General features: G+C 38.1%; 1 protein-coding gene across 1 annotated transcript; it reads right to left on the reverse strand.

The window, feature by feature from the left end:
- Positions 1 to 7,606: 7,606 nt before the first annotated feature.
- Positions 7,607 to 12,089, reverse strand: LOC130936499 (probable arabinosyltransferase ARAD1). Its single transcript, XM_057866574.1, has 2 exons — positions 10,908 to 12,089; positions 7,607 to 8,266 (listed from the first exon to the last, which is right to left on the reverse strand). Exons 1-2 carry the CDS (start codon positions 11,874 to 11,876, stop codon positions 7,700 to 7,702), a joined length of 1,536 nt encoding a protein of 511 aa, XP_057722557.1. The 5' UTR covers positions 11,877 to 12,089; the 3' UTR covers positions 7,607 to 7,699.
- Positions 12,090 to 22,775: the final 10,686 nt, after the last annotated feature.

Below are 22,775 nucleotides of genomic sequence, written 5' to 3' on the forward strand. Positions count from 1 at the left end.
CTCAAAAAGAAGGATGAAGATTCGGCCAGCAAGAAAGATCTTTGGAGGCATGGCTTGTCTTTGATTCTGCTCAACCACCACAGGAAGTAGCTAGAGTGGCGAAGTGATGGTTGAGGCAGAGATTGAAGCAGATGAAGTCATCATCATCATGAAGCATCAAGGGCCAGAAATCCATCTTGGAGAGGAAGCCAAGGATGGAGCACTCGGATTGATGAAGAGTGATGACCAAGGAAGGACTAGAGGTATTTGCATGTTGGTTTTTGCATGAGTTACCTCTTCTCTCTGTGAGGCCGAACTAGTTTTTGTTGTGAAGGAAAAGAAGCTGAGCTCGGGTTTGTGTTTCAACTGTGAAGGTTTCACTTCTCTATAAAAGAGGTGAACAGTCATGGTTTGATTCAAGGAGTAAGATTTGAGAGTGCAAGGCACAGAGTTCTCAGAGCTACCTAAGCTAGCAGTTCTTCTTCTCCTTCAATGTTTTCTGTTTAATATTTTTCTGTTTAATTTTGTCATGTCTTGAGTCTCATGGAAAAAGGCAAACAGTGAGGTTTGTATGAAAAAGCCATAGAGCGGAAAAAGGCAGAGAGTGCAAAATTAAAAGAAAAAGCCATAGATGTCTTAGAGTTCCTTTGTACATCTGTGTTGTGTTTCATGATTCTGTGGGAATCCCCTTGTAAGTTGGGTTAGCACTTTACAAGTTGTAATCTGGATGATTATAGTGAAATTCCATTACTGTTGTGATGGAGACTGGATGTAAGCTGCATTGCACTTAGCAGCTGAACCAGGATATATCTGGGTGTTATCTTCTCTCTCTTCCTACTTCAATTCTGTTTTTACTGTTCAGATGAAAAATCAAAAATGTCTCGTGTCAAGTGACGAGACAAAATAAAAATGTCTCGTGACTAGGGACGAGCTAAAAACAGAAAAGCTTCCTCTAAGTCCAGCAAGTGTCAGCAAGCAAAAAGGGGGCTAAGATTCAACCCCCCCTTCTCTTAGCCACTGAAACCATCAGTTTAATCTCTTAATTTTAATTCAATTGTGAAATTCTACTATTATGAACCAATGTTGCAATTCTCTCTTAATCATGGTCACTTATCTTTTCAAACACCCTTAGCCAATAATCTTTGATAGGCAATTCATTTTGTTGTGTTTTCTTTGTAATTTATAAATTAATTTTGATGGACAATAATGTCTCAAATTCATAAAGTAACTAATTAGATGTAATATCTCTATTAAGTACAATGTTTTACTCAAGTTGTAGGAGTATCATATGTTAGCTATATGATATCTCAAAAGACTAATTAGTATAAAAACATGAGAATATTACATATTTTAGAAAAAGCATCATAGTTTCTACTTATAATGTTCAAATATAAAAAACGTACTTAAACTCAAGAAGTTAAACCATTTGACTTTTCTCTTACAACTAACACAATATAATAGGAAGTTATCATTCTGACAAAAAGCACTTAGACAAGTTGAAAGTAATTTGACTTTTTATACTATTTTAAGAAAGTGAACATAGAAAGAAGAAGAATTTTCAACGAATCTTTATTCACTACAAGAAAAACATTGAGTACCATCAGATTTAGCGTCGGACGTTAAACTATAAAATTTTCTTTTCTAATTTTTTGGATTAATAATTAATTTATTGACTAATTATTTACTAATTTTGTGAATTTTACAAAAAATCTCCTCAATATGAGAAGTTAAACTAGGAAATAGCTTCACTATAATAAAAAAATACGGTATAAGAGAGTCACAAATTACTGTACAAGCCAAACAATCCAAGCATCAAAACTTAAAAGACAAGAACAAGAAGATGAAAATACCACAAAATAGAGTCTCTCTCCGAGCTCGATTTCTCAAACTGCAGACCTCCAATCGAAATCTCCACCGTTCAGAATGAAGAACAAGATAAGTTGGATATGCATTCCAAATTTCACACATTCCAAAGGTGGACGTGTGCAAAACAAATGCTCAAAGTCTGTTGCTCTGATGAAAAATGTGGATAGTGTTCTTTCTTCTCTTTCTCTCTCAATGCTTGTGCTTTTGACAAAATGAGACCTCTCTTATTCAACCCTAACTAACCTCAGCAACTTCAACTATCCATGGACCTAGATACCAATATTTGGACTTTTTCTCCACATTGAAAGGGATCCAAAACCTAACAAATCTCTTCCTCATGACTATGTAGAGGTAACTACCAATCCGGCGATTAAGCAACAAATTTTAAAATTCCATCTTGATAATGTCTTGGTCATCATATCAGAACCATTCTCATCAGTATGAACCTTTTCAAGTTCCAACAACTCAGCATCTAAAACATCACATATCCAATGATACCTCTCATCAATATGTTTGGATCGAGAATTTAAAGTACAATTTTTACTAAAATTATCATAAAACAAGACATACCTTTCTTGAGCAAACTCGAGTTCTTTCAAGAATTTCTTTATCCAAAGCATCTCCTTCCATGCTTTGGTAATGGCAATAAATTTGGCCTTAATAGTAGACAAAGCAACACATTTTTGGAACCAGATTGCCAAGATACAGCTCCACCCGCAAAAATAAGCCTAAAACGGACCTTTTAGAATCAATATCTCCTGCCATATTTGAGTTAGTGTAACCAATTAGAATAGGATTCTCACTTCTATAAAACAACTTCATGCTAGAAGTACTACGAAGATATCTCATTATCCATTTTACAGCATTCCAATGCTCTCTTTTTGGGTTTGAAACAAAACAGCTGACACAACCAACAACATGAGCTATATCCGGTCTTGTGCACACCATAGCATACATTAAACTACCACGTGTGATGCATATGGAACTTTTTCTATTGCTTTCTTATCTTCTTCACTTGATGGACTTTGCTTGCAACTCAATTTGAAGTGTGTAGCAAGAGGAGTACTAACGGCCTTTGCTTTCTCCATTTAGAACCTGTGCAACATTGTCTTTATGTATTTTTTCTGTGACAACCAAAGTTTCTTCTTTTTTCTATCACGCTCGATTCTTATACCAAGAATCTCCTTTGTTGGCCCAAGTTCCTTCATTGTAAATGACATCACAAGTTGCTTCTTTAACATGTTAATCCTAGAAGTATTCTGATCAACAATAAGCATGTCATCAACATATATCAAAGGAATAACAAAATCATTACTGGCAAACTATTTTACAAATACACAATGATCAGAAGTAGTCTTCTTGTAGCCTTGTTTTGCCATAATAGACTCGAACTTCTTGTACCATTTCTCAGAGTTTTCTTTAAACTATATAAGTTCTTCTTCAGTTTGCAAGCATTATCCTCTTTGTCTTTTACCATGAAACCTTCAGGTTGTTCCATGTAAATTTCATCCTTAAAATCACCATGAAAGAAAGTCGTTTTCACATCCATCTGCTCTATCTCTAAATCAAGACTTGCAGCCAAATTTAAAATAATTCTAATAGAAGAATTCTCACAACTAGTGAAAATATCTCATTATAGTCAACTCTCTTTTTCTACCTATAGCCCTTGACCATCAATCTAGCCTTATACTTTGGATACTGAGAATTTTCTTCATGCTTCAACCTATAAACTCACCTATTTTACAAAGCTTTCTTTCCTTTGGCAACTTTACAAGCTCAAATGTTTGATTATCATGCAAGAGTTTCATTTCATCTTGCATTGCATCAAACCATTTCTTATTGTCGTCACCTTTCATAGCTTCCTCATAACATTCAGGTTCTCTCCCATCAGTCAATGTCACATATCCATTAGTAAATGTCACATACTCATTAGAAAGATACCTCATTGAAGGTCCTAACTCTCTAGTATACCTCCTAGGATAGAAACCTGTTGGATCTTCAGGTAGCTCAAGCTGACTATCAACATCGTCATCAATTGGAGCGTAAGTTGGATCTCCCATCTCTTGGTTATCAGGAACCAAAGGCTCATTTTACTACATATGCTCCTTGATTCTTTGTTAGTTTTGGTGAAGAAGGCAGCTAAACTGGATCTACATTAGTCAAGTCACTACTCTCTTGTGATTGATCTTTCTCTGTCTTATCAATGTCTTCAATGGTTTGGTCTTCAATAAACTCTACATCGCGGCTTCTTATAAGCTTTTTTTCAATGGGATCATAAAGCCTGTAACCAAACTCATCCTGACCATATCCAATAAAAATGCATTGTCTTGCCTTCACATCCAACTTGAACCTCTCATCTTTTGGAATATGAATAAATGCTTTGCAACCAAAGACTCTCAAGTGATCATACGAGACATCTTTACCTGACCAAACATGATTCAAAACATCATTATCCAAAGCAATTATAGGACTCAAATTAATCATATGAGCCATTGTAAGTAATGCTTTACCCCAAAAGACTTTAGGTAGATTAGCTTCAATAAGTATACACCTAACTCTTTTAATCAGTGTTCTATTAATCTTTTCTGTCAAATCATTCAACTGAGGTATTTTAGGAAGTGTCCTTTCAAGCCTAATACCTTGATACTTGCAATACTCATCAAATGGTTCACGATACTCATCATCATTATCAGTGTAAATACATTAAAGCTTTTTACCTGTTTGTCTCTCAACCAAAGCTTAGAATTGTTTGAACTTTTTCAAAGCTTGGTTCTTTGTTTTCAAAGCATAAGTCCAAAGCTTTCTTGAATGATCATCAATAAAAGTAATAAAGTAAATAGCTCCATTAAAAGGTTTACCTTCAAAGGACCACAAATATTGAAATGCACCAATTTCAAGAAGTCTGATTTTCTTGAAGGTTGATGCTTCTTGAAGATAATCTTCTTTGTTTGCAAGCCATGCAATGAGAACATTTCTCCAAATCTGCATCTTCAAATTGGAAAGAACATCCTTTTGATCCAAATAATTAAGTCTTTTTTCACTAATATGATCAAGTCTTCTATGCTACAAGTTACAAACTTCTTTACTTTCAACCGCATTCGCACTACCTTTTGCAGTTATGGCATGCATCATCTACAAACTTGAAGTACCTTTTTCTCGAGCCACCACTAAGTTACTTTTAGTAAGCTTCCATTATCCAAAGCCGAAAGTGTTTACAAAGCCTTCATTATTAAGCTTTTTAACTGAAACCAAATTTAAGCGAACATCTGGAGCGTGTCTAACATCTTTGGGTAGCAATTTTATTTCCATATTAGTCTCAAGAAAAATATCTCCTACACCAATAATCTTGGTCAAGCTATTATTATCCATCTTAAGCACTCCAAATTACCTAGAGTATAAGAAGTAAATAACTCATTTTTTGATGTAACATGTATTGAGGCGCTACTATCAATTACCCAACTGAACTCATCATCAGAAATAAAATTGACCTTGTACTCTTAATCAACAATGTCAGTAATGAGAAGATCATCTGAAATAGTAGATACACGATCATTACTTTTATCATCTTTTTTTCTTGTTTACCTTTGTTCTCCTTTTTCAAAGAAAGTAATATTTTTGGACATGACCCATTTTATGACAATAATGACACTCAACATTCTTGTATCTTGACTTGGATTTACTCCTACTTTTACCTCTATCTTTTTACTTTTGCTTTGATTCTTTCCTTTATTTTTAGTGACTGACATTTCAGATTATGACGAAAAACTCCATGTCTTCCTTCTTATCTCTTCATTTAAAATGTCACCTTTAACAAGTTGCATGCTCATTTTACCATTTGGAGTAGAATTAGTAAGAGAGATATGAAATGTCTCCCGAAAATCCGGTAGAGTATTTAACAACCACAATTCTTAAACCTCATCTTTAAACTTGATTCCCATACTTGACAACTGATCCAGAATTTCTTAAAATTCATTCAAGTGATCTAATACCTGTGACCCCTCCTTATGTCTCAAATTCATCAGTATGTTCAACAAATACAATTTATTATTACCAAACTTGAAAGCATACAAGGATTCAATTTGCTTCCACAAAGTCCTAGCATGAGTCTCATTAGCAATGTGATTATAAATATTATCATCCATTCATTGTCTAATAAAATCACAAATTTGTTTGTGTTCAAACTCTCATTTTTCATCTGTTTTAGATTCTAGTTTCTATGTAGAAAATAGGATAAATGTAGATTTTTGACAAACAACAAATCTTTTATTTTGCCCTTCCATATATGGATAGTGCCATTCAAACTTATCCTCCTAGTAGAATTATTTGTCTTTATCTTTCAAGCAAGTAATAACCAAATGTCCAAAATTGAGCTCTGATACCAAATGATAGGAATAAAACTTCCTACTTGCAAGAATTAGAGGAACAACAATATTCACACGCAACAATAAATGGTAGCGCACAATAATACCCAATACCAATGAAAAAATCACATAAACCAGAAAATAAAGGCAAGCTATCACACCAAGATTTTTTTAACGCGAAAAACCTCTTCAATATGAGAAGTAAAAACCATGAGTCACCAGGACCAGAAAATAGCTGCACTATGATAAAAAAAAAAAAATAGGGTACAAGAGAGTCACAAATTATTGCACAAGACGTGAAGTCAAACCATCCAAGCATCAAAATTTACAAGACAAGAATAAGAAAATGAAAATACCACAAAATAGAACCTCTATCCGAGCTTGATTTCTCCAATTGCAATTCTCTAATCAGAATTTTTACCGTTCAAAATGAAGAATAAGATGAGATGAATATGCAATCCAAATTTTACGCCGATCTAATGGTGAATGAGTGCGAAACGAACGCTCAAATTCTGCTTTTCTGATGAAAAAGGTGGATAGTATTATTTCTTTTTTTTTTCTCGCAATGCTTGTGTTTTTTGACAAAATGCGACCTCTTTTATTTAACCCTAACTCACCTTAATAATTAACTATTTATGGGAGTAGATATTAATATTTGGACTTTTTCTCCACACAAGAAGGAAGTCTAAGCCTAACATAAAATATATCAAATGATAGAAACTATCTCAGATAAAACTAAATTTTAAATTTAGATGAGGAAAGTTACTCTTCCAAAGTAAGAAGAGATTTATTGTAAAAAAAGAATGAGAAAAACGAAGAACATTTTTTAAAACAATCTAGTAGCGATTTGACATAATTAAACTTTTCTAGTCTCCTATGATTTCTCTTGATTTGTATTTACAGTATTGAGCTTGCAGAGACAATAAAAACCTTTTCTTTTCTTTGTTATGAGCTAATTTCGTAAATAATTGTGACTTATTATTAATTGGATTCCAGCCAACACTTCGATTGTTGTTGTAAACCGTGTATCATTTTAATATTCCTTGAATAAGTTCAACAAGAATATATCACTTTAATTTCCTATATTTGCACTCCAAGTTGCTTCTGATTTTTCTGAGTCATAACCTCAATAAATTGAAAACTATCATAAAGACGGAGGAAGAAGTTTCTATCTAATTTTCAAAACAGAGGAATCCTCTTTTACATGACAAGCATATATACCGACCCAACCCCATTGGTACAATAACCCCCCAAGAGGTCACAACGTGTTTTTTTATTTTTTATTTTTTTTCAATTGGATCATACCATCACCATGCACCATCTATTCCCACATTTTTACACAATAGCCATCTCAATTGGATCATAGAATGTGCAAATTATTAATTATTAGTGTGGTGAAATATTACTTGTTTGAATCCCCACCTGCTAAGCATATAAAATCCATTTTGTATATTGACTTAATATGTAGACAAAAATAAATATAAATAACACAGTCACCAAAAGTTTTTGGGTGTAGGTAATGATGATTTAACCCTAACATTGCCCATATTAGTACCATAAACAGACCTAAAAAATCTTCTAGACTTGTTTGTTTTCAACCTCATGAGAGGAGCCTTGCGTGCCACAGCCTGCCAAATCATTTGAACAGCATCAGCTTCCTTGGAAGGGAACTGAAACTCATAGTACTTTTGAACCTGCTTCAACCTGTTCCACATTCTAGTCCACTCATCCTTTTTAACGCTCCTGACGAAATCTATGAGGAACCTTTTCTTGAGAGCGTCCCTGGTGCGGACGAATATGCAGAAGTCGGTGTAGTCGATTGCATCCTCGTATGGGAGCTCAATCTCGTCGCTGATGATCACCGGGACACAATGGCTTGCTATGGCGTCGAATAGGCGATTCGACGACGGCGTGTCGCCGGCTATGTTCAGGCAGAATTTCGATGACCGCATGCCGGCGGATGCGTCCTTGACTCCTCCTTTTTGAGCGCTCCCGAATGAGAAGTGTACGTCCTTTTCCTCTTTTAAGAGGTAAAATAGCTCTTGCCTTACGTGCCCTCCCTGAACATGTAAACAATACTTTATTAATTGGAAGGAAGGATAAATTCTTATACACATCTAACTAAATTGTCAATTCTGGCTATGCTTATCAATTTTAGATTAAAAGAAAATTTCATGTAGATACTAAAATTTAGTTATTAAATTAATTATATATTTATATATAAATATATGTGTAATTTAATTAATTTTTAATATATATATATATATATATATATATATATATATATATTATATTTTAGTATGTGTTTTATATTGATACTTAATTTTAGTTATTCATCTAGCATAACTGATTTTGATAATATTTTAAAATGTATAGCTAAAATTAAGGTTATTCATTTTATGAGTTGGCATAATTTTTTAATTTGATTATATTTTATTTTTAATTAAAAAGTGTTATCAATGATAAAAAAATAACAAAAGCAATTACTCAAATGAAAATGGTAAAAATATCTTTTAATAAAAATAATTTGTTTAAAAATGCGACTTATTTATTTAGCCACATTTTAAACAAAGACAACACTTTTATAATATATCAAAATCTAATTATATAACCTATCATCCAAGGATCAAAAGAAAATATTTTCATATGAAGACAATTATAAAGTCTTCATAGTAGTATCCACCAATAACAAATCGATCCCTAAATTTTTGGTTTGCGGACATTTAAGTCCCTGAGAATTTAAAAATACATTTAAATCCATGACTTCTTTAAAATCTGAACACATCGATTTTTGTATCTAATTTGTCTCATTTTAAAAACTCTCTCACATGTATATCCGTATCAATCAGGTCAGTACAACAGGAATTATGTTTGATTTTTCGTTGGGTCTGATAGACCCAAATGAATATAAGGAGTCGATATGTTCAAGTTTTGAAAATATCAAGGATTTAAATATATTTTTAAATTTTTGAAAATTTAAATATCTGTAAATCAAAAAATTAAGGATTTATTTATTTTTTTTAAAAAAAATCTTAATTTAATTATATTTTTTAATTGTTATAAAAATTCCGTAGCCACTATAGTCACTATAATCGTAGCTATTATAGAATGCACCATTTATTTATTACCACAAAAAGTTCAATAAAAAAGAAAGTAAATATAATTAAAAAAATAGTTATTCTATTGATTAGACTTTAAAGGTTTTAAATTTAGTCATTATACATTATAAAAATTTTCAGTTAAGTTCTTACGAGTGATTTTTGTTAAAATAAAAATGGATATTCTGATTAAAAAAACTTATCTAATATATGAATTCAATTATAAATTTCTAAACGATAAAAAATATAATTAAAAATTTGATAAAATTATAAATACAAATTGAATAATTACAAATAAAAATAAATAAGTGCTTATAAAGTGGTGTGGAAAAGGTAGAATATCTTATTGTTGAAAATAAAGTTTCTAATAATAATAATAATAATAATAATAATAATAATAATAGTTGGAATTTGGAAACTACTCTCTTCCAAGTTCCAAAACATGAGCATGTTCAGTTGCTATTCACCACATAATTAGTTAGCTAGGACAGGTTCATTATACTCCAGGAAAACATTATCAACAATATAAAAATTAACTACCTTGATTTTCTAGCTAGTTACGCACATAAATTTAGCTCTTAAGTGTCTAAAATCTTGCAATTCCATCTGAAGTGACAAAATCAGCTAGACCCCTCTAAGTCATCAAACATAACTCCCAAGGACCTAGGTAGAATTCTTGGGTTTGAATCTCATCAATTTTTTTAATAATGGAATAGCTAGGACTAGGAGAAACACCTATTAGCATAGTCACACTGGCTTCCCATCATATACATTATGTAATGATTTAATAGCCAGAAAGGACCACACAAGCAGACATTTACTACTATATCAAGAAAGGTCCCAACTTCATGGATCAAATTAAAAGTCATCACAGGACTGCTGTCTAGTGGGGGTAGTTACTAATCTTTTATAATAAGGGGGTCCGGTACAACCCTTAGAAAAAATAAAAATTGATTCCCCACAAATCAACCCTTTATGTTGCATAACTATGTGTACTAATATAGGTATGGCCACCATCCATTATTTAGAGGTGACCCTCTCCTACCCCAAACTATTTCTCACTATTCTTGATAGTTAAGGTGCAATTTTTATTACTTAAATTCTTTTGGTAATTATCATGTACTAAGTCTAGGTTGACTTCGACCCATCTCGAACCCGAAAGGCACTGTCCCATTCCCAATAGCTCTAATTGTAATTTGCATATGAAAAGCATGAAATAATCTATCATCTTTAAACTTTTCTTGAGACTTTAGTTCATAAGTTTTCAATACTAAGTGCAATTAGTTTATGGCATCATTCTATATACAAATCAACTTATGCTTTGAACACTAGGAGAATAAAATCTAAATCTAATAAAAAAAGGCAGTCTGGTGCATAAGTATTCTATGTTAATGCAGAAATTGAGAAAGGACTACATTCAAAGAGGGTAATATAAGCAAATAATTACATTAGTGGCTATTTCTACGGATTGAACATATAATTCCGAGGTCACATGAAGATAACCAACTATTTAAATCTAATAAAGATTTAAAAAAACTTAGTTAATGAAAAAGCAAGCAACTCTGCATATTAGAATATAAAAGAAGAAGAAGAAAGAACATACATCTTTTCTATATATTGCTCCTTGGAAGTAGAGAAGAGTTGGACGGCTATCAAAGGTAGATGAATCGTTTTCATAGCATTCAACAACATGCTTGTAAGGTGCAATCACATCTTTCTCAACATTGGCAATGTTGGGAGGATACCTTCCGAAATCCGAAAGTATGAAGGTAGCAGGCCACAATTTCGTCCTTGCATCCAACATACTATTCGGATGATGTGCTAAGATCACATGATCCCTCCCCCCTGACCTCTTCCATTCTAATTGCGCCGTCACGAATTTCACCACTTTCTCCTGAAGCACCTTGTTATTGCTTCTCTTCTCGTGCGGATCGGTTCGTGAGAACCGGTTGTAGCTCAGAGAAGAGAAGAATGGGACGAATATGACGTCAGCTTCGCTCGAGTTATGAACTCGGATTGCACTTCTTGAATCCGAGGATTCAGGTAGTTGCTCTGAAGCAAGAAGATCCAGAGTAAGCCAATACTCTATGCTATGCTGCAAGTTCAATCCACCGGGGTAATGTGGTAATTTTCTTCTGAGATCAGGCCAAACACCATGCCCTTCTTCTTTCCAATCCAATAGTCCAAAATGAAACTCAGAAGGTAAATCATACATGAAAATTTTCAGGACACTTTTTTTGCCACTTGTTCTTGGTTTGGTGCTGCATTTTCCAGAATCATTTGTTTCATCAGGCAATGTTTTCTTAGTCTCATGGCTAGTTGGTTCTAAATCTTGTTCATTGCCGAGGATTGCACGGTTTCCAAACGGAGACTCGGTGTTGATGGTGGAGAATTGATTGGAATCAGGTAACGCATTGCGGTCGATCGCATTAGGATTGTCCTCTGGTCGGGTGGATCGGAGAATGAAGAGCCATGACATCATGAACAACATAGTTATCAATGAAAAGAAGGAGAGTAAGGAGTTTCTAGAAACAACCTTGAAATGTGAGTGTGACACATTCCTCTCAGCCATTGTTATAGTGTGATAATAGCATTCCAACCAAATGTCACTATGCTATTTGAAATAATAAATAACCATGGATAATATGTTACCATGGTTGCACATTGAAATTATCCACATTCCTTCAAAAGGAAAAAGGAAGAAATGGGTTGAAACTCAAGTTGAAAAACTTTATGGGTGTATGATTCAAAAACACTTGAAAAGAACACTACAATTCTACAAAGGTCGGTGTTACCTTAATTAGTAGTTATTTTGGTCACGGAAGATCTTTGTCTGATTGTGTTGTTGTGTTTTCTTTTTTTGTGATATGATGCAAAAGTTGGAGATGGAAGAAGGAGGAGGAAGCGTGGGAATAGGGTCTTAACTGTGGAAGCGTTCTTCTAAGCTTAAGAGGTGTCCATTATTTTAGTATTTTGTGTCTATTGGAAACAACTAACGAGCAACTACACCAAACTCTGCCTCCTTTCTTCTCTATTTTCAAGAACTAATTTCCTTTTTATTTTCTATCCTTTTTAATTCTTCTAGAAGTAATTTTCAACACTGAATCATGTGCTAACACATCATTCAATGGAAAAATATTTAATGTAACAAATTTTATAATCACCTGCTGAATTCAAAAGATACTCAAATAGTCGGTACTATTACTAAAACGTTAGGAACTTGTATTTAGTTGTACGATTATACTACATATACATCAAAATCAACTACTAAAATTACTATTATATAATATATATTAGAATATAAATATATATTAAAAATAAATTAAATTACACATATATTTATATACAAATTTATTAATAATTAATTTTAGTGACTAATTTTAATATACTAATAATATTTTTAAATTAAATTTTGCTAATATTATCTAATTCACAAGTCTATTAAATTCGATCTTCATATAAATTAGATTGGATATCAGATTTTATAAGTATATTCACATATTTGATCAGCATATCTAATCAAATAAATAATTATACATTTGGTATATTAGATAAGTGTTTACATATTTTTTTAATTTCATTTAGTTTTTAATTTGTGTTACATTTAAAATGTTGTTATATTAAAACTTGTACTATTAATTAGTTTGCTGTTATTGAAACATTGGATAATTAGATTTAATTATTTTATTTTTATTATTTATATAAGTTTGATTATTTTATTTCTGTTATTTAAAAAAAATATTTAATAATATTTTGGAAGTAAATAAATTTAAAAGAATAAAAAAAATTTTACTGTTTTAAAAAAAACGGGTAAAAATTAATTTTTTTTGTCTGTAATATTTTATATTCAATCTGGTCCAATCTCTAAAAAATATAAATACCAGATATGATCAAATTCAATATTTTTGTATGCAGATCAAATTAAAATTTTATCCATATATACACCTCTACTCTATTTCGTACATAATGGTATTCACTATGACTTTTTTTTATATATTTCAAGTAATTAATTATTAAATTTATAATTTTTAAATAATTTGAATAAATAAATTTGATTGGATAATTATATAAAACCTTTTATACTATTTGTTCATACCCCGGCCCAATGTTAAGGGCCCAGGTCCAATCGAAAGGCCTGATCCAATAGATTAAGCCTAGCAAAGCACCCACCTCCATTCTAGAGGTCGGTGTCAACCCCGACTTGGTACGAAGAAGTCGGTTGTGAGATTAGCTGGCAGATAAATACTCATTCAAATGGGTAACCGCCCCTGAAATCTCTCTAACCACTTCATAAAGCCATATCTTAACCTCCCTAAGATAATGGGACGGTTATTATCCTAAAGATACGGCACTACTCCAACGGTGGTTATTGGCTCACCACTATAAGTACACTGACACACCTCAGGTATTCCTAAGTCCAATACTCTCTAAGACCTGCTTACACCCTTGCTAACTTAGGCATCGGAGTGTCTTTGCAGGTACCACCCCCCATTCACACGCGAGCACAAGTCGGACGGAGCCTCCCGAGTTGCGGACCTACCTGGAGTCCTCCTCCATCACTCACTTGGGCCGCCGAACGCCATCCATTGGACTAATCTCCGGTTACCCACCGTAACATTGGCGCCGTTGCCGGGGACCCGAGAGATCATCCCTCGATGGCAGAAAGATCCCATGAAGAAGGCCATGTCGAAACAGATTCTGAGCAAGAGAATCTAGACATGGGCAATGACAATGAAGACACAGCCCAACATCAAGATAACGACCAACACAGAGAGGGTACCTCTGGAATGAAGAATCCAAAGGTAAACTCCTCAGATGGTCGTGAATCAGAAAAGGGTGGACCATCCCACGTAACTGAATTGATGGGACTAGTCCATAGCCGCCTGGAGCAATTGGAACAAGAGCGGGAGAGGCAAAAGGAAACCGAAAGGTACCTTAAGGAAGAGATGGAACGGCGAAAAGAGTTAGAAAGAAAACTCTTGCAGCTAGAATCCTCTCTCAAGAACTCCCGCGACGAAGGAGAAGATCAACTCCCAGGCGGAGAAGATCCTTTCAGCGAGGACATAATGAGGGCAAAAGTTCCAACGAACTTCAAAAGCCCTGATATGGACCTCTATGATGGAACTATGGATCCAAAGCATCATCTTAGCAACTTCAAAAGCCGGATGTATCTAGCTGATGCCTCCGACGCTACGAGATGCAAGGCTTTCCCGACCACTTTATCGAAAGCAGCGATGAAGTGGTTCGATAGCCTCCCCCCGAGATCCATTACTAGTTTTGAAGACCTCTCCAGGAAATTCTTGATGAGGTTCTCAATTCAGAAGGATAAAGTAAAACATGCACCGAGCCTCCTGGGAGTAAAACAGGAGGTCGGAGAGTCTCTACGAGCCTACATGGAAAGGTTCAATAAGGCATGTTTAGAGATCCAAGACCTGCCCACAGAGGCAGTAATAATGGGGTTAGTCAACGGACTTAGAGAAGGCCCCTTCTCACAGTCCATATCTAAAAGGCACCCCGTTTCTCTAAGTGATGTACAAGAAAGGGCCGAAAAGTACATCAACATGGAAGAGAATGCCAAATTAAGAGACCTGAGTTCACGACCTACTTCCTCCTCTAGGGAAAGGGAAAGGGAAGTCAGGAAGAAGGAAGAACCCGGTCTCGAAAGGCCCAGAAAGTATCACTCTTATACTCCTCTAAGGACTTCTATAGTGGACGTATACAGAGAAATTTGCAACACTGAAAGACTGCCGCCCCCAAGACCCATTAAAAATAAAAAAGGGGGAAGTCGCAGCGAGTATTGCGAGTACCATAAAATATATGGTCACTCCACCAACGACTGTTACGACCTCAAAAATGTGATAGAAAAGCTGGCTAGAGAAGGTCGGCTTGATAGATATCTCATGGAGAGGTCGGACACCCATGGAAAGAGAAAGCGAGATGACATGGACAGAAGAGATCCGCCACCACAGACCCCTGAGAGGCACATCCACATGATCTCAGGAGGATTTGCGGGAGGTGGAGTCACCAAATCTTCTCGCAAAAGACATCTCAAAAGAGTCTACCAAGTCGAGGAAGAAACCCCCGACTTCCCCACTATCTCATTTACAAAAGAAGATGGGCAAGGGATAATCCCCGGGCATGATGATCCCGTGGTGATAACTATGATCCTAGCTAATGCCCATCTCCACAGAACCCTAGTAGATCAAGGAAGCTCGGCGGACATCCTTTTCAAGCCCGCTTTCGACAAACTAGGGTTAGATGAAAAAGAGTTGAGAGCTTACCCCGACACCCTATACGGGTTGGGGGATACGCCAATAAAACCACTGGGATTTTTGCCCCTTCACACAACTTTCGGAAAAGGGGAAAAATCAAGGACTCTGAGTATAGACTTTATAGTCATCGATGAAGGGTCAGCCTACAATGCCTTAATTGGCAGAACTACCCTTAATCGACTTGGAGCAGTAGTGTCAACCCCTCACCTCTGCATGAAATTCCCGACTCCAGGAGGAATAGCAACGGTGAGGGGAGACCAAAAATTGGCAAGGAAGTGCTACAACGAAAGCCTGAATCTGAGAGGAAAGGGCAAAGAAGTCCACACCATAGAGTTAGGTGGGACAAGGACAAGAGAAGAGCTACGACCCCAGCCGGGTGGAAAAACCGAGGAGATACAAATCGGTAAAGAGGAAGGCAAAACGACTTACATAGGAGCCAACCTAGGGGAAACCCTGAAACAAAGGTTGGGTGAACTCCTAAAAGCTAATTCCGACCTCTTCGCCTGGAAGGCTTCCGACATGCCCGGGATTAATCCCGAGCTCATGTCTCATAGGCTCTCGGTTTACCCAGGGTCCCGACCTGTACAGCAAAGAAGACGCAAGCTCGGCCCAGAGAGGACCTCCATAGTAGAAGAGCAAGTACAGGCGCTCCTGGAAGCCGGCTTTATCAGAGAGGTCAGATACCCAACATGGCTAGCAAATGTGGTGCTAGTCAAAAAGCAAAATGGTAAATGGAGAATGTGCGTCGACTACACCGACTTGAATAAGGCCTGTCCTAAGGACCCTTATCCTCTACCGAGTATTGACACCCTGGTAGACTCCAGCTCAGGATACCAATACTTATCATTCATGGACGCCTACTCGGGATATAACCAAATCCCGATGCATGAACCCGACCAAGAGAAAACATCGTTCATCACACCAAAAGCCAACTATTGTTACGTAGTCATGCCATTCGGATTAAAGAATGCAGGAGCCACGTACCAAAGGCTGATGAACAAAGTGTTTTCCCCCCATCTAGGGAGCTTAATGGAGGTGTACGTCGACGACATGTTAGTAAAAACCAAGCAAGAAGTCGACCTCTTAACCGACCTCTCACAAGTCTTCAACACTATAAGGTTGCATGGGATGAGACTAAATCCCGCAAAATGCGCCTTCGCAGTAGAAGCAGGGAAATTTCTAGGCTTCATGCTAACACAAAGAGGGATCGAGGCCAATCCCGACAAGTGCAGAGCCATCCTAGAAATGAAGAGCCCGACTTGTTTAAGAGAGGTTCAACAGCTCAATGGCCGACTTGCAGCCCTCTCCAGATTTATGGCAGGATCGGCACTAAAATCCCTTCCATTATTCTCTCTGTTAAGAAAGGGATGCCAGTTTGAATGGACTCCGGAATGTGAGGAGGCGTTCCAAGAGTTCAAAAAATTCTTAAGCCAACCTCCTATCTTAACCCGACCAGTACCGGGAAAAAACCTCGTCCTATACCTATCCGTCGCAAACAGGGCTGTCTCATCAGCCCTGATCACAGAAGACGAGGTCGGTCAACACCCGGTCTACTTTACCAGTAAGGTTCTACAAGGCCCTGAGCTAAGGTACCACAAACTAGAGAAGTTTGCCTACTCCTTAGTGATAGCCTCACGAAGGCTGCGACCTTACTTTCAGGCTCACACGATAAGAGTCCGTACGAACCAGCCCATGAAGCAAATCCTTCAAAAGACGGATGTTGCAGGGAGAATGGTTCAATGGGCGATAGAGCTCTCCGAGTTCGATTTGAGATACGAAGCTCGGACTGCAATTAAAGCCCAGTGCCTCGCCGACTTCATCGCAGAATACGCAGGTGAACAAGAGGAAAAACCAACTACATGGGAACTCTATGTAGACGGGTCCTCCAACAAAACAGGGAGCGGCGCAGGCATAATATTGGTAGATGGAAAAGGAACCCAGTTAGAGGTTTCCTTAAAATTTGAATTTCCAGCTTCAAACAATCAGGCAGAATATGAAGCCTTGATTGCAGGATTAAAGCTAGCAGAAGAAGTTGGCGCCACAAAGGTGACAATCTATAGCGACTCACAAGTGGTGACTTCCCAAATAAGTGGGGGAATATCAGGCAAAGGACCCTAATATGAAGAAATACTTGGAAAAAACTTTGGAACACCTTGGGCACTTTGCGGAAACCGAGATCAAACACATAACTCGGGATCTAAATAGCAGAGCTGACGCCCTCTCCAAGTTAGCAAGTACCAAACCCGGAGGGAACAACAGAAGCCTGATTCAAGAGACCCTACAAGAGCCCTCGGTATCAAAAGCAGAAGATGAACGAGAGGTTCTTGAGGTAGTCGGCCTAAACCTCGGATGGATGAATCCCTTAGTCGAATACCTAAAATTCGACATCCTCCCCAAAGAGGAGAAAGAGGCTAAAAAGATCCGAAGGGAAGCACAACATTATACTTTGGTGAAAAATGTCCTTTACAGAAGAGGGATATCAACACCATTGCTGAAGTGCGTACCGACCTCAAGAACCACCGAGGTGTTGGAAGAAGTACACCATGGGATTTGCGGAAACCATCTCGGAGCAAGGTCGCTAGCCAGAAAAGTAATCCGAGCAGGATTCTATTGGCCGACCTTGCAGAAAGATGCTACCGACTTTGTGAAAAAATGCCAGCCATGCCAGATGCATGCAAATTTCCACGTAGCTCCACCAGAAGAGCTCATTAGTATAACTTCCCCCTGGCCCTTTGCAAAATGGGGGATGGACCTGTTAGGTCCTTTTCCCCAAGCACCAGGGCAAGTTAAATACTTAATCGTGGGAATAGATTACTTCACAAAGTGGATAGAAGCAGAACCATTAGCCACTATCACTGCTCAAAGAAGTCGCAGGTTCCTCTACAAAAACATTATCACAAGGTATGGAATACCTTATTCCATCACCACAGATAATGGGACTCAGTTCACCGACGCCTCCTTCAGAAGTTTGGTAGCCAGTATGAAAATCAAACACCAGTTCACCTCGGTAGAACACCCACAAGCTAATGGGCAAGCCGAGGCAGCTAACAAAGTCATACTGGCAGGACTGAAGAAAAGATTACAGGAAGCAAAGGGAGCTTGGGCCGAAGAGCTCCCTCAAGTACTGTGGGCCTATAGGACAACTCCCCAATCCGCCACAGGAGAAACACCTTTTCGACTAGTGTACGGCGTAGAAGCCATGATTCCTATAGAAATTAGTGAGCAAAGCCCAAGGGTAATTCTCCATGATGAGGTCGGAAATGTACAGGGGCACAAAGAGGAGCTCGACTTGCTCCCCGAAGTCCGAGAGAACGCCCAGATAAGAGAAGCAGCATTAAAGCAAATAATGGCTACCAGATACAACAAAAAAGTCATTCGAAGAACATTTGCTGTAGACGACTTGGTCCTAATCAGAAACGACATTGGAGTCAACAAGTCGGGGGAAGGAAAGCTCGCCGCCAATTGGAAAGGGCCATACAAAATCAAAGAAGTGTTAGGGAAAGGTTATTATAAAATAACCGACCTGGATGGCACTGAGTTACCAAGGTCGTGGCATGCTTGTAATATGAAAAGGTACTACAGCTAGAAGCGAACTCTATTCCCTGATGTACTCTTTTCCCAGCTTCATGATTTTTTCCCAAAAAAGGGGTTTTTTCTGGAGAGGGGTTTTTAACGAGGCATCATAGTAGAGGCTAAGGGAAAATATACTGTCAAGACCCTTAGTAGCACAAAGGTACCTTCCCGATTAATAAAGATCTTTTTCATTACTATATTTCTCTTAAATATCCTTCTCTATATTTATAAGTCTTTCTACGAAACGCACCGACTTAAGCTCGACAAAGCGTGAAAATCCCATGAACCGACCTAACATGGTCGTCAGGATGAAACGACGAGGTACAAGTCGGTGTAAAGAGGTTATACGAGTTGATCGCATTAAACTCGGGAATTATCCGACTCTTAAGTCGAAAGGAGCCCGAGTAACGCAAACTCGACAGAACTCTGAGTAAAAGGAAACCGAGTTCCGAGTAGATGAAAAGCGCATCACAAAAATAACCTAAGTCATAAAAACTCACTAAAGCAAAAGTTGAGTATAAAGGATAACAAAAGAGATATGAGAACCTGAGAAAGTTTAAAGTTTGCATACAAGCCTTCGCACGGAAAAGGCTCAAGAAAACAATGCAAGCCAACAAAAGGTTTTTCCGAAAAGATCAAACATACCAAAATAGAAAAAAGCATGCGCACGCGCAAAGTAACTTAAACCCTTATCCAAAAAAGGGGCGCCTACTCCGATTAGAAAACCCTTATCCAAAAAAGGGCATTTATTTTGTTTAAAAACCCTTATCCAAAAAAGGGCAGCGAACAGAATATTTTGTTTACGGCCTTAAAAGGCCAGAAGAAAATTGTTCACAAACCACCAGCAAATAAATAGAAGTTTAAAAAAGGGGGACCCACAGGCCGGGCCCCCATATAGCCACAAAATAAAAAGAAGTCATTTCTTGGACGGAGTAGAGGAATCACCAGGAGGAACACCACCAGGACCGGGAGGAGGAGCTAAAGAGGAAGTCGGAGTGAGGATTGAAGAACTCGGAGCATCTTGGGGACGAGGAGGAGACTCAATAATCCTCTGTCCCCGAGTCTTCAGGTCTGATTCGGAAACGACCTCGGGAACAGGAGGATCAACAATGGCGCCATCAATAACTACTTTGTCAGGATGTAGTGGAGAAAGGTCCAAGTCGGGAGCAATAACTCTGACTTGTTCCAAGAAAATTCTCCAAGACTCCTCGGCACCATCGGCGATAGAGTCCTCCAACTCGGCGTAGGCGTTCCGAGAATTCAGCAAATCCTTCCTCACGGCCACAATATCTTGAAATAAGCTGTGGTAGCTTTCTTGCGCCGTTTTCCTCAGATTAGCCTCCAAGGTACATTGGGCCCGTAGCTTACCCTCCTCCTCCTTCAGGTGATCCCTCTCCTTCCTCAACCTATCTCTCTCCTCTTTCAGCTCCTTTTCATGTTTTTCAAAAATACGAAGTCTCCCCTCCAACTCCTCAACCCTCGAGGTTGCACCCAAGGAGCTAAGGGGAGCTTTCTCAAAAATGTCCAAAAGCTTGCCACAAACACCCGCCGTCCTAAAACTCTCCTCGGCCATGGTGGTAAGGTGGTTCCGAACAGAAACATCATCCATATGTATAAAAGGATAGATGTTCTTTCGGACGAATGCCATAGCATCCGCCTTAACCCCACCATCGAAGGAAGAAGAGCCAGACTCTGAAGTCTTGCGCTTCTTCTTCTCGGGTTCGGAGAGAATTTGGGCAGAGGGGGGTGGTCGGGGCAAGCTCGAGGAAGAGAGAACAATAGGTTGAGTAGGAGTGCCAGTGTTCTTAGGAGGATGAGGTGGAGGGGGAGGAGAGATGACTACCCCGGACCTAGCCCGGGACTTCGCCTTAGCCTCCCGGACCCTTTGGTAGGCCTCCTGAGCATTCTTTTTTGCCATATCTACAAAAGAAAACAAATAACAACCGAGTTACAAGTTGGTAAAATGTAAGTCAACAACTCGTCGGCAAAATGTAAGTCGGCGGAAACAACTCGGAAATAAAGAATGCATGCACTACCTATTTGAGATTGAACGAAGGTCGGTGTACCCTGGAGAATTTTCCTGGTATCCAAGTATGGGGACTTCCCCCACGCTTCTCGGAAAAACCCTACAATGGCCGCCTCCACCTCGTCTAGGTCATCTAGACCAATCTTTTCGCAAGGGGTGGCTGGCAGCCAGTAAAGGGGAAAGCGAGGGGAGGAATGCTCATCCAGAAAAAAGGGGTGGTGACCCTCTACGGCTTGAACCTTGAAGAAGAAATTTTTGAAGTCGTGGAAAGATTCGTCAAAAAGGGTGAAAATCCTCCGACCTTGAATGGCTCGGAAGGATACCCATTGTTGTTTATTGTTTAGCCCACTAAAGGGCTTAGTCATATGGAAAAGATAAAAGAAGATTCTCAAGGAAGTCGGGAAGTCCAGAGCGTGGCTTATAAACTGATAAATCTTCAAAAAACCCCAGGAATTGGGGTGGAGTTGAGTAGGGGCAACCTTACAGTGGTGCAGAACGGATATCTCAAAATCCGAGAAAGGAAGAAAAACACCCAAACGGGTGATCATGCATTCATACATAAAGAAAAAGTGAGGGGTCGCCTCATCAACTCTCCCAAAGCAGACCCGGTCTTCAGGACCCGGGATTATCAATTCATATTTAGGCTCGTCCTCGTCCGAAGTACAGAGCCTATGGTGAGTACGAAGGTGGGTGACGAACTCAGCGTCGACCAACGGTTCCTCCCCAAGGACCGTATCGTCAACCCACTGAGAAAGAATGTCTACAGAAGCCATTTTTTATGTAAAGAAAAGTGGCAGAAAACCTACAAAAGGGAAAAAGGAAAAAAGAAAATCAAAAAACAAGGCCACTAAAGAAGAAAGATTCGAAACTAGAATCTACGGGTCAACCTACCTAAACAAAACATGCAAACAAAATGACATGGGAAAAGCAGAACTAACCTTTAGCCGAAAATGAAGGTTGGAGAGAACTGAAGTCTTCAAACACAAGAATGCAACACAAACAGGATAAGGAGAAGTTTGAAAGATTGCAGCAACGGAAAATGGAAAGAGAGGGAAAGTATTTATAAATAGGCTAAGGGGCATAATGGTAAAAACGAGGCAGTCATTAATGCGACTGCACCGTTACCAAAGCCCTCAATCCCTAAATGATCCCTCAACGGACACGACGCTTGAATTGACGTAACTGTCAGAAACCAAAAGTCGCGAAAATCACGTCGGTTCTCACCATCCGTATTCTTTCAAACAAGTCGACTACGAACCCGAGTTGAATACTTGAACCCAAACTTTAAAGAAAATTTGGGCTCAAGTAGGGGCACTGTTCATATCCCGGCCCAATGTTAAGGGCCCAGGTCCAATCGAAAGGCCTGATCCAATAGATTAAGCCTAGCAAAGCACCCACCTCCATTCTAGAGGTCGGTGTCAACCCCGACTTGGTACGAAGAAGTCGGTTGTGAGATTAGCTGGCAGATAAATACTCATTCAAATGGGTAACCGCCCCTGAAATCTCTCTAACCACTTCATAAAGCCATATCTTAACCTCCCTAAGATAATGGGACGGTTATTATCCTAAAGATACGGCACTACTCCAACGGTGGTTATTG

Source organism: Arachis stenosperma, chromosome 6 (genome assembly GCF_014773155.1).
Source record: "Arachis stenosperma cultivar V10309 chromosome 6, arast.V10309.gnm1.PFL2, whole genome shotgun sequence".
Classification (NCBI taxonomy): domain Eukaryota; kingdom Viridiplantae; phylum Streptophyta; class Magnoliopsida; order Fabales; family Fabaceae; genus Arachis; species Arachis stenosperma.